General features: G+C 35.9%; 1 protein-coding gene and 1 non-coding gene across 12 annotated transcripts in view; one reads left to right on the top strand and one right to left on the bottom strand.

Annotated features, from left to right (window-relative positions):
- Herc1 (HECT and RLD domain containing E3 ubiquitin protein ligase family member 1) overlaps positions 1–12,888 on the bottom strand; it is a 162,602-nt gene that overhangs the window by 88,903 nt on the left and 60,811 nt on the right. For 7 of the 11 annotated variants that reach the window (XM_036192314.1, XM_036192311.1, XM_036192316.1 and 4 more), the window contains 5 exons: positions 10,703–10,874; positions 6,830–7,169; positions 6,281–6,401; positions 4,215–4,266; positions 128–193 (listed from right to left, as the gene is read on the bottom strand). In XM_036192314.1, the coding sequence (XP_036048207.1) occupies positions 128–193; positions 4,215–4,266; positions 6,281–6,401; positions 6,830–7,169; positions 10,703–10,874 (751 nt within the window). The remainder of the gene's footprint in view (positions 1–127; positions 194–4,214; positions 4,267–6,280; positions 6,402–6,829; positions 7,170–10,702; positions 10,875–12,888) is intronic. The other 4 variants (XM_036192321.1, XM_036192322.1, XM_036192319.1 and 1 more) reach the window with 3 other exon arrangements.
- Positions 1,870–1,976, top strand: LOC118588182. The gene has a single exon (XR_004945571.1). It is a non-coding gene; the product is annotated as a U6 spliceosomal RNA (small nuclear RNA).

Below are 12,888 nucleotides of genomic sequence, written 5' to 3'. Positions count from 1 at the left end.
GCAAGACATTGAGACTGTTTACTTGTCCTTACAACTCTGGCAAAATGAACATGGCAGAGCTGCAATACATACTTTATAAACCATAAAATATGTAGGCAAGCTAAAGGGGGAAAAAATTTAAACATGCCATCATGTACTTGCTTGAAGCTCTTCTTTTTTCTGGGGCTCAACTGGCCAAAAAGGAGTAAATATGCTACCACATGAGAATCAGAAGACAAAAGGAAAAATTTGATACAGGAGATAACATTTACATTCTTTATGTAACTTGAAATGCACAGATAAAACAGCATTTCACCCACATATGCTACACCATGAAACATACATTGATCAATGTTTCCAGCATTACTTTAGCAATAAAATGCTAACAACATATTGAAAGGCCTGAGAGAAGGGAACTAAACTGTACTTTAACCAATAAAGTTTAACTAATAAGGCTTCTGATAGTGCTTCTTTAATTGTTTTGAGATCCTACCACTTTCCCTGTAACAGTCTCAGCTTACATAGGAAATTTCTATCAAGCATTGGCAAAAGGTATTATCTTCCTGTGAATACTTGACTCAATCTGCACAATTATGGCAAGTCTTTTAAGTATTTGTCAAAATACAAAAATTGTCAACATAATTTGGTAAGTTCTGTTGCGAATTTGATAAACTTACGAATGAATAAATGAGTTCATATTTGTGAAGGGCTTAATGTCTGGTGATAGTGAGCAGTTTATAAGCTTCTGAATATAAATTTCACTTTGTCACCGAGGAAACAACTTGCTTCATCTGTTTCTTTTTAACAAAATTTATAGGTTATATTTAAGTTTAGAACTGAGCTTTTTTTTGTTGTTCTCCAGCTGAATCTTGCTTCAGTACCCATGCTCCTGGCCTAGAATTTCACATGGGTATCTCTAAAAGGATGAACAAGGCATTCTGGCTAAAGGTTGATGCCCCCATCGCTCTGCACCTTCCCTATTTGCTTTCTTAGATCACAGTGAAACTTTAGCCAGAATTAAGGGTTTTCAAAAGAACAATCATGTTTCATTACCATGAAACTTTATGTCCCTTATGCCAAATACTAATTGAAAAACAGATGGAGCTATTTTTAGAGATGTTGAGCATATATTGACCACTTTCATTTATATACACATTTAATGTTAATCAACAAGGTTTATTATTATTATTATTATTATTATTATTATTATTATTATTATTATTTCTCCCCTGTTCCTCTTATCTGACTTTCAGAAAGTCAGGACCACTGAGATCAATAAATGGAAAAGCTATTCAAGAGAAAACTTTTTTTTTTCCTCCTCAAATACTGGAAATGAATAAATATACACACAAAAGAATCCTCTTTGGCTACACATGTGTTTGTTCACCATAGTACAAGTAACAGTTTCACAATAAACAGTTTGGTCCAAACAGTTCTCATACTTGGCAAGTTCAGCTGACCAACATAAGATATGCATATTAAAGTTATGGCATCTGGTTCATGTTGACAGTAAGAAACACAGTGGTTTACTGTACCACCATTTAAAAGCAAAACAAAATATACACTTCCTCCATTGTGATCCAAGGGAAATCACCTACATAGCTAAGATTTGTAAAAATTCAGTAACAAGTATTAAATGTATTTTTTAATTGAAGATTTATTTGACTTCAAATTATATGTCTATTGGGGGGCGGTCTGCGCACATGAATACCAATGATTATTTTTTCTTTTTGGTTTTTTTGAGACAAAGTTTGTCTACATAGTTTTACTCCTGACATTAGTGATCTTGAAAGCAGGAGGGATGTGATCCCCTGGAATCAGAGTTACAGGCTGTCAACAACCTGGTATGGGTGATAACTGGACTCCGGACCTCTACAAGAGCAGTATGTGGTGCTCGCTTCGGCAGCACATATACTAAAATTGGACCGATACAGAGAAGATTAGCATGGCCCCTGTGCAAGGATGACACGCAAATTCGTGAAGCGTTCCATATTTTTACAAAGAGTCCAATAAAGAGGAATCTACAGTCAAAAAAAAAAAGAGCAGTATGTGCTCTAAAATTGAGCTATCTCTCCAGACTCTCTTAATTGTACTTTCAGTACTTCTGAAAAAAGGCAACTATTACAGTAAACAAAATAAAATTTACAATGTATGCATTTTGACTGTGTATTAAATCTAGGCTACTGAGACTGAAAAGTAACTATTTTGGACTATATTCCTAAAACAGTAACTGTTGTACTTTCTAGTCATTTGTCCCTAGGAATAAAATCAAAAGCAAATTTGTTCCCTGGGAACATTAAAACAGAAAATTTAACACAATAAATTGGTACCACATTAAGTGATATAAAATTTTAAATAACCACTCTGCCTCCCTATTATAATTTCCCAAATGAGTAGTTATAAAAAAAATTCCATGAGGGTCTCTATGTGATTTACTTATTTTAAAAAAAAAGTTAAATTCCAACAAGTCAGTAAGGAAGTGCTAGTACTACCTTGAGATTTTTAAGGAGGATAGTTTGTCCATAAATGAAATTAAGGTTAATGGCTTAATTTATATCTATTTAGAGCTAAAGCTATAGGAAATTTACATGTACTTTCAATAGGCAACAATTCTACATTTTAAGATGTTGATTCCCAATTAAAATATGGGCTACTCTGAATTCAAAGGTAAACATGGTACTTTGCTTTATTTAAAAGATACAGCTTTGTTTGCCCTGGTATGATTAGGAGAGATTAAATATCAAATGTGTATCTCCAAGAGCATTAAAAAATTTTGTAAGAAAATAACTACAGCCAATGCACTACTGCTTACAAATAAGCTATGACAAAATATTAGCAAGCTCTCAAACTCTAGGTTAGCTCTCCTCTGCTCCTCAGCAAGTCTGTAGGTGTTCACTCTCTTGCAGCAGTAAGCACTTAATACTTTAGCATTCTTGCCACCTCTCCAGAGTGCTGAGATTATAGGCATGTGTCGCCATGCTCATATTTAACATGTAACATCAAACTAGTCACCTGAGCTAAACAAGCTAGAAAAGTAAGTTACACTCTAAAAACTTGATTGTTAAAACAAGTGAACCATCAATTTTCAAAGTATTTTAAAATAGAATGTACATTGCACATTATATTACTATCATATAGTTTCTTTTATATCACAAATAACTTGTAATTTTTTAAAAAGAAACCTAGAACCTTTGATACATAATTTCAAGATCTTTCAATAAAAGAAGTATCAGATCTGGGCCTTAACAGTCCTAATACTGTAGCAAATTTTAGTCTATATGAGTAAAAATGTTTCTCCCGAGTATATATACAAAATTATTTTTAATCATATGACCTATAGTGTTTCTTTTCCATGTTCCTTATCTTCTCTTGTTTGTGGGGGTTTTGTTTGGTTTTGGTTCTGGTTCTTTTTACATATGGACAGAAGCCTAAAACACCAAGAAAGGGTTTTACTTTGAAGAACAGGGTTTCACTTTGAAGGACAGAAGACTGAATATCACAAAAACAAATTTTCTTCACAAGCTTTTAGAAAACAGCTACCAGTAGAAATTCTTAACATTTTATATCTTTATAAAACTATCATATACATACTTTTAAATGAAAGTGTTAGTTAATAAGAGAAGACTAATATTTAAGAGTGTTTTCAGTTGCCCTTGAACTCATATTACCTAAAGCCACTGCTCTTTTCCTCCATTTGCAAATGTGTTAACTGACATCCACTTTCATGCATGTTAACAGACATTCATTAAGATAGAGATACTCAGAAAAGACTCCGGTAATACTATAAAGTTACTCCTCAAAGAAAAACTGTTTATTACATGCCATATAATTTTTAAAAAAAGGGGGGGAAAGCAACCTAGAAACTTTCTATTTGAAGACGTATGCATGTGTATCGGGTAATTCCATTAGTGAGTCAGAGCACAGAAAATTATATATATACATATATCCTCCCAAAAAAGACAGATAATGTTTCTGGAATTCTATAATATTTTTTTAAAATGCTTTCTTTAACAAAGCACATGAAAAAATCATACAGAACTAATTATTAACTCATGCTTTACCAGATTTAAATGTATGTGCATTTTGGAGAAAATTATCTTCCTTTTAATTTTTCTCATAAAATACTTCTGAATTGCTTCTGCAATGATATCCCAGTAACAATCAGATCTAAATATATCAGGCAGAAAAACAGCTACTTAATTTAATCTGGTATTTAGTATTTTCTTAAGATTTACCTCTTTTCCTATGAGATGATGCCAAATCCAAATCAACATTTCGTCGGCCACTCTATTACCAAAAACAAGAAAAAACAAGGTTAGCTATGAAAAGTTTCTTTTACTAACATTAAAGCATGAAGATAAGGTAACAGTTATAGCACTGTCCTATTATTTTTTCAGCAATAGTCAGACCAGCAACAACACACCACTGCAAACAGCTATAGGAGTGCACAATGCACATAACTTCACAGACACTAGCTAAAGCAAAAGGCATGTGTAGTAATTATAACAGAAGAGCAGGTTTCTTTGCTACTACCTTTTTCTCATCCTTACTTTCATATTCTAGTTACAGCATGACCATAATACTTTAAATGCCTAAAACCAATTCGACAGTATCCTGTTTCCCCAAATTACTACTCTTTCCTCTGTCTCTGTTTTCCTTTCTTTTCCAACTCTGCACTAGCCTTGACTGACAGGTGTACTGACAAAAAGTTACACAGTTCTAAGCATCTACTGGCATGCTAAAATACTTTTAAGGTTTTTTTTTTTTTTTAATCTGTTAAAATAGAGAAATCTCAAATAGAACTGCAGACAGCTTAACGGGGCAATAAATGCTTCAGGAAAAATAGAAGTCTACTCTGTGTGTATCAGGTAGTGGAGAGTATAAACTGTCTATTCTCGACTGTCCATATGCACAAGCAATCAGACATGAACCATACATAACTTAAGTTCATGCATTTAATATTATGACAATTTCAATTGTTACACCACCACCCCCCATCCTACCCTCCGGAACTGAGGACCGAACCCAGGGCCTTGCACTTGCTAGGCAAGCGCTCTACCACTGAGCTAAATCCCCAACCCTGTTTCACACGAACAAAAGAATGAGTGTCAGATAAGACTACGGAAGAAATTAAAAAATGGACTATTTGGTAAAAACTGTAGAAAGCCTTCACCTATTACACATATAAACACCTATGAATGTTCCACGTGTAGGTAAACATATTTTGTCTTATCTGTCCATACACACACATTAACAGAAGTGATTCGGTCTCAGGCCATTTTATGCTGGATAAACCAAGCTCATCTAACTAGGCTCATAAAGACATTACTATGCTATGAAATGTTTTCATGCATATCCCATTGCTCAAAGAAAAAAATTAATCTTGTCTCAAACCTAGAAATAGCTATTTCTCTAACTGAGTTGTTTTAATCTTTCAGACACTCTGAGTTGTATAATACTTCTTCCTGTTTGGTGGCTCCTCTCTACTCAGAATATTCCTAGTGATGCATAAATCTTACTCAGGGACTTTATCTTACTGTCTAGTCTCTTTTTCAGTGTTTGTTCATTCGTGTACATTATTCTTTTGAAAAGTATTTGCCTTTTTTGTGTGTTTGCTTTTGAGACAGGGTTTCTCTATGTTGCCCTGGCCATCCTGGAACTCGCTCCATAGACCACATTGGTCTTGAACTCAGAGACTTGTGCTGCCACCAATGCCAGCAAATATTTGCTTTTTATATGCGAAATCCTTTTAGTTCTGAAGGAGCTAGATAATAGCTTTAAGAGTATAATACAAAATGTTGATGAGAATTACAGTCTGCATTCAAATGATTCAATGAATGTCAATCAAACAGGTTTTAGTATTTTTTTGGTCATTAAGACAGAGTAGAAAATTCACTATAAAATATATCTTACAAAAGAAGGCTCAAATCTAGTTACCTTTATTTGAAAAAAAATTATATTTCACTCACTAACAATCCAGAGGCACTACTGGACATCAAATATAAGAATAATGGGTTACCACCTACTAAGACAGAGTACAAGAGAAGAAGGTTAGGAGAAGATGAATCAATCCATTGTTGCATAGGCTAAGACTACCTATGAATCAGCACCTTAGGAAGAAGGCAGGGCTGAAGATCAAAATAATAGCAGACAGGAGGTAAATATTTATATAAATATAGCTATATTATTTCTATTACAAATCTTTCAAGTTTGTATATGCCTAAATCAAATATAAATTACTCTAACCAAAGCCTCATATATCATAGCTTGAAAGCAAACTTCCTTCTTTAGATATACTTACCAGTGCATAACCCTCTTCATCCGATTCAGGCTGAGACAAGTCAGATTCACTCCTGGATTTGATCAGTCTGTAACTTGGACTTGCGTGAACTAGCCGGTTCTCAGCAGTGAGACTTTCACTCCTGTCTCGAACGCACAGAGAAAAAGATTTTGATTGGGGACTATTAGTGAACATAAAACTGAATGGAACTAGCAGTACAGAGCTCATGTACAGTGAGGTGTCATTACTTCTGCCCACAGAAAGCCTGGCTTAGGTAAAGCATAAAACCCTCTAGAATTACATCAAGTGTTTTGATAGCACTTAATTAAATTACAGGGAAATACAAGTAGTTTTTGGATGTTTGTTAATTGTGGTTGTTTATATGTATGGAAGACTTGCTCCTCATGGAACCAGAAATTCACATTACAGGGTAAACCAGCACTACTTATTTTAAATTCACCCTAGTCAACTTGTATTTCTTCTTCTGTCTTTGACATTTCAGAACAGAAACTCATTGCAAGAAATACCTAAGAAAAGAGAACAACATTTTCAGTTTCCAGTCAGGCCCACCTGGTCATAAGTCCACTGCCTTCAGAGGCACTCACAGAAGGCTGCTGCAACTGCCCTTCTTCCCTTCGCTTCTGAAGCTCATCGATCACAGGACTTACTCCTAATATCAGGAGCGCACAGCGGTGGATCACAGAGTTGCAGGCAGCAGTGTATACATCCTGCCCCTCAGGAAGGTCTGTGCTGAGCCTTCGCTCCTGCTGAGACTGGGGAGGTGGGTCATCAGCTCGGGCCCCAGACCCTGCCCCACTGCTCATTCTATCTCGGTCTCGACTACGAGCTACTTCTCGGGCTGAGAGGAAACACTGAAAGATTTCTGTAACGTGCAACACAAAAACAAGGTCTTAACACATGGGGAGAGAAGAGCAAAAAAAATAACAATGAAAACAGTCAAAAAGTTTGAACCAAAAGTTACTGAAACGGAAAAAAATCAATTTTTAGACAATAAATACAGTTTGTAACAAAGTTATATCAAAATGTCATACTTTTCATAAAAATTGCAACAAAAACACTTCTATACATTAGAATTTGGATTTGGCTGGTTCCACCTTGAAAGAGTTAGGGTTATGACATCTTAAAACATGTCAAATTGGTACACTGACTGTTTAGGTGTGACTTTGGAAAGGACTATTTGGCCTGTCTTATGAAACAAGTCCAGTAGACTCTTTTGTAGGAGACATCTTCACAGATCAAGAGCAGAAAATAGCCTCAATCACCACAGACTGGCAACCAGGCTGCCAGATCAGAGCAAGCAAACTCTCTAAAGTAACCTCGGCTCCCACACTTCCCATGCTTCCTGTAGTTCTTTATAACATCTGTGGAGAGTTTCCCTACTTTAGCTATCCACTTGTCATTTCTTAAATTAATTGTTCTTTATCAACAAAATATAAAAGCATCAAGCTTTAGTCATTTCTTTTGGAATTCACTTTCTTGTGAGGATTCATATTGACACATAAAACTAATGAAAATTACATGCACTTGTTAATCAGCTCTTGTATTAATGTGATTCCTAGACCCAGTCAAAAAGGTCGCATAAGAACCAAAGAATAGGGTTGGGGATTTAGCTCAGAGGTAGAGCACTTGCCTAGCAAGGCCCTGGGTTCGATCCTCAGCTCAAAAAAAAAAAAAAAGAACCAAAGAATGACAGAGTGGGAGCCCCTCTTCAGGATTTCAAATCTTACTAGTGGGTTAGGACAGTTTTCAAAGTGTAGTCCCAGAACAGCAGCTACAGTATTTATGCAACTATTAAAAATGCAAGTATTAGGCCCATGCAAATTTTCTGAGTCAGAAACTCTAGGAATAGAACCCAGAAATGTAACAAAATATAAAAAGTCCTCCAGCTGGTTCTAAAGACCAATATACAGCTCTAGGCCAGTGGTTCTCAACCTTCCTAATGCTGCAACCCTTTTAAATAGTTCCTCATGTTGTGGTGACCCCCCCCAACCATAAATTATTTTTGTTGTTACTTCATAACTGCAATTTTGCTACAGTCATGAATCATAATGTAAATATCTGATATGACCCACCCCCTCAAAGGGAATGTGACCCACAGGTTGAGAACCACTACTCTAGGTTAAGTTTCAAAAACAAGAAACTTGCTTATTTCTGAAATGTTCATTACCTTTGTATGAAAAAAATGTCAGGTTATAAGGAAAATAGCAAATTTCAGCTTATGTGTAATGAAAAGCCTCTTCCTACCTTCCCAAGTTTATGTAATTTCTAACAACTACAGTTGGCTGTGTCTTACACATTAAAAAGAAGCAGCCACCAAAAAATCTTTGCTGAAACAGAATCAGTTTATGATGTGCAAGATTGTCTCCACAGTCATATACCATTATCTGCAGGTCCATTTAACACAGCTCATGTTGTTCATAAGTATAAAATGCTATTGAGTCAGCAAGGTTCTGGGGCTGCTGTCACAACAGTAGTAGATTCTTTGCAATAGCTAAAGAATTTTTTTCTCAAATTTGGAGCTAAGGAAGTTCAATGGGAACTTCAGGCAAAAAGGTTAGTAAAACATTAGATTAACCTGGAAGTTACTATTTAAAAGTTTGTACAACTTTATTTTGTTAACATTTATTTTATTTATTTGTTGAGGAGGCACACATATGTGAAGGTCAGAAGCCTCTGGCAAGGGGTGGTTCATTCCTTCCATTGTGTGTGGATTCTAGGGATCAAACTCAGGCCATCAGAGTTGGCAGAATGGCCTTTTAACACTTTTTTTTTCCTTAAAGATTTATTTATTTATTATGTATACAATGTTCTGTCTGCATATATAGCTGCAGGCCAGAAGAGGGCACCAGATCTCATTACAGATGGTTGTGAGCTACCATGTGGTTGCTGGGTATTGAACTCAGGACCTTTGGGAAGAGCAGTCAGTACTCTTAACCACTGAGCCATCTCTCCATCCTGGCAGAATGGCCTTTATTCACTGAGCCATGTTGTCCTCTAAACTCACAATTCTAAAATTGGACCTTCACATTTAGAGAATTAATGATGTTTTTCATTATGCTGTAAACTGTTCCTTACTTTAGTAAAATCAAAACAACAAACTCTCAGTATTCAGAGCTAAGAAGTAATTAAAGCCATATAACAGATACTGGAATTTTCAGCAGACTCGGTTCTAATTTGAGCTATTATTAACTGTGGCTTTAGGTACATAATTCTGCCTCCTTAAGCCTCAATTCACCTATCTTTACAACTGCACATTATTTGAACTTTAAGACTATTGTGAGAATTATGAATTACTCTATTTCAAACCCCTGGCCCAGTGTCTAGAGCATCATAGGTGTTCACAGGTTATAGCTAGTTTATACATTACCATTCCCCAAAGGACTATTATGCTTTCTTCTACTGTAATGGAAAGCTATACTTTGTTAGTATGCTGTCCTCTCTGACCTCTTTTCCAGGAATTTCTGAACTAATTTTTAAATTTAACTATGGAAGTTCTCTCAGTTTAGCTAGCAAAATTCTACTAGTCATTCTCCCTATCTGAGAGTTCCTTTATTCCACCTTACCTTTTCTTTGTGGTTTAAATTGTTTTTAGTTTCCTTTTGAGAGATCTTAAAATAATTTTCAGAAGTACACAGAATATAAATAAAACTTGGGGATACAGGTCAATGGTACAGTGACTGCCTAATGTGTAGAGCCCAAGTTCAACCCCTAGTGCCACATCCTTATAAGCTGAATACATATACAATAATGTCAAAAACAAATGTAGGTCATGAGGCTGCAGGCTACAAACTGAATATGCATGTTAATGTAAAATAGCCAAATCACTTAAGATATTAGTAATTCTCTTTAATATAAATAACTATATAACTATGTAAATATCTTTTAAGAATTATCTGGAGGCTTGGAATATAAAGTATAAAAAGTTTCATTCACCCACCCAAGTTATTTCCATATTACTGTTCTATAATTATCTCTTGTACCTACTAAAATAAAGTATAATTGAAATTTTGCAATTTTAAAAGCTTTACACATGGAATACAATTTGAACCTCCTAACTGGAATATAAGGGGCTCGTGCCCTCACCACATAGAGGTCTGACAGCTTGATGAACAACATGGTAACCTCCAGAGGACTATTTTGAATAACTTTATTTAAAGCCTCTTAGATGTCATTTCATGCATAGAACTGAGTGGAACAGAAACTGAGACAATTTCTTTGAGGCATTTTCAACCCAGAACAAAAGCACTAGAGTGGCACTATCCTAATTTCAAAAGTCCCCTGTAATGTTGGCTAATGCAGACTTAGATCCCTTGTACAGTGTTAGATGCTCTTAGAATCACTAAAGACACTCTGTCTTTCTCACTTTTCCTATGAAAAAGCATGTCATGATGTTCACTTCTCAAGTAAGAAAGATGTACTTACTGCCAGCTGTCATTACTTCATGTTCCCGTTCTTCCTCCTCATCTTCTGGCTCTGGATGCCCATCCTCCCTGTCTCTCTCAGCCTGCTCTTCCATTTCAGCTTCTTCATCAATGGTCCGGGTAAAGGAATGTTCTTGAGGATCAATATCTGCAGAGTCTTGGTTGTCAGAGATCTTAAAAAAATAATAGGAAACCACACTGAATATATTTTTCCAAAGCTTTAAAAAGTTTTTATACCTTTTTTTTTTTTTTCCAGTTTTTCAAGACAGGGTTTCTCTGTGTAGCTTTGCACAAGGCTGGCCTCGAACTCACAAAAATCCGCCTGCCTCTGCCTCCCAAATGCTGGGATTAAAGGCGTACGCCACCACTAACCAGCTCATAAACCTTTTTTATTCCTCCCCAAGACAGGGTTTCTCTGTACTTCTGGCTGGCCTGGAACTTGCTCTGTTGACAAGGCTGGCCTTGAACTCACAGAGATCTGCCTGCCTCTGCCTCTCAAGTGCTGGGATTAAAGGCGTGTGCCACCACCACCTGGCAAAATCTTAATTTATATCTTAGAAAATACTGCTGGTATAATAATAACCCATAAACTTTACAAATGGCACTGGTAAATTTCAAAGATGACACAAACTATATGCACACACATATATATACACAGATGTGCTCTTTTCTTTCCTGGAATTCTCAATTAAATGCATGCTTGAAATCATTCATCTGCTGCCTGGCTGCAATGTAAGTTACCACATGGCACAAGCACAAAAGGTGACTTTTCTTACTTGGCTTTGAGGTTTTCGTTACTGTTCGTTTTCGTTTTTGTTTTTGTTTGTTTGAGACAGGTCTCTCTGTTTAACCCTGGCTGTCTCAGAACTCACTAGATACACCAGGCCGGTTTTTAACTCAGGGAACCACTTGCCACTGCCTCCCAGTGCTGGGATTAGAGATGTGTGCCATGATGTCCGGCAAAAGGTAGTTATTTGATTCTACGGATCCCTTCAAGTTCTCTATGGCATTATTCTGTAAAAAAACAATGCCTGGGGAGCAGTGCTAGGAGTCAAATCCAAAGCCTTACATGTCTGATAATCCACATAACTATAATCCCACCTTACCAATAATTCTAAATTTAAGATAGCATTCTTTTACACGTTAACTTTGCCCTCCCCCCACCAAAAAAAACCCCAAAGTTCAAATCTAGTAAGAACAATGTTAACTTGGTTTCCCATGGTGGTCATGCTACCCAACAGTTATCTAGACAGAAAGAAGAGTCCTGATAACAGATACTTGGAGAGTCACAAATATCATAACTAAATAATTCATCTCATAAATTTCAATACAAAGTAAAAATGAAAACTTTCAACTAGAATCATAACAAATATTTGTGATTCATGACCAGTAAATTACTTAGAAATTTCACAATCTAGGGATACTTAGCAGTGAGGCCCATATATCACATATTTACTTTCATAATATATGAGTTTCAAGTTGGAGCCTCAAAAAATGACAAATTAATACTTCCTATAGATTTGTAAGGTCACCCTCAAATATTCATATCCACAAATACTAAGCCAGTGCATGCTGAAGTTTTCTCTGTTTATGCTTAACAACTAAATCACAAAGAGCAAAGGATCTGATATGCCTTAAAGTAAGCACTATGAAGAGGATGCTCTCAGGCTTGCTTGTTCTTGTAACTACAGGGTTGTGTTACCAGAATACCAGGCCCTTTCAAAAATCATCTCCCATTTGTTGTCAGAATTGTTTCTGGATCATCCTCAATCAATGGTCTCAATCTTCATTTTCAGCGTGCACAATTCTAATTACAGGAAGACTGATTTTTTTTTTTTATCTTTTAATTTTGTTCCTTTTTTACCTTTTCCTACACTGAGTTTTTTTTTTTTTTTTCAATATTCTCCAGTTCTTTTAAAATTTCCCAGTTCTTTTTTTGTTTGTTTTTGTTTTTCAAGACAGGGTTTCTCTGTGTAGCCCTGGCTGTCCTATATCTTGCTCTGTAGACCAGGCTGGCCTTGAACTCACAGAGATCTGTCTGCCTCCGCCTCCGAAGTGCTGAGATTAAAGGCATGAGCCACCACTACCTAGCACTTTCCAGTTCTTGTAAGATTCTTGCATTTATTTTTAATCAATCTGAGGTATCTGTTATCGTCCCTGATAATTTCTGGCATCCTAAGTTAAACA

The sequence above is a fragment of the Onychomys torridus genome, chromosome 7 (assembly GCF_903995425.1).
Source record: "Onychomys torridus chromosome 7, mOncTor1.1, whole genome shotgun sequence".
NCBI classification, from domain to species: Eukaryota; Metazoa; Chordata; class Mammalia; order Rodentia; family Cricetidae; genus Onychomys; species Onychomys torridus.
The sequence above is the reverse complement of the archived record's forward strand: the minus strand, read 5'-3'. Positions and strand labels throughout refer to the sequence as shown.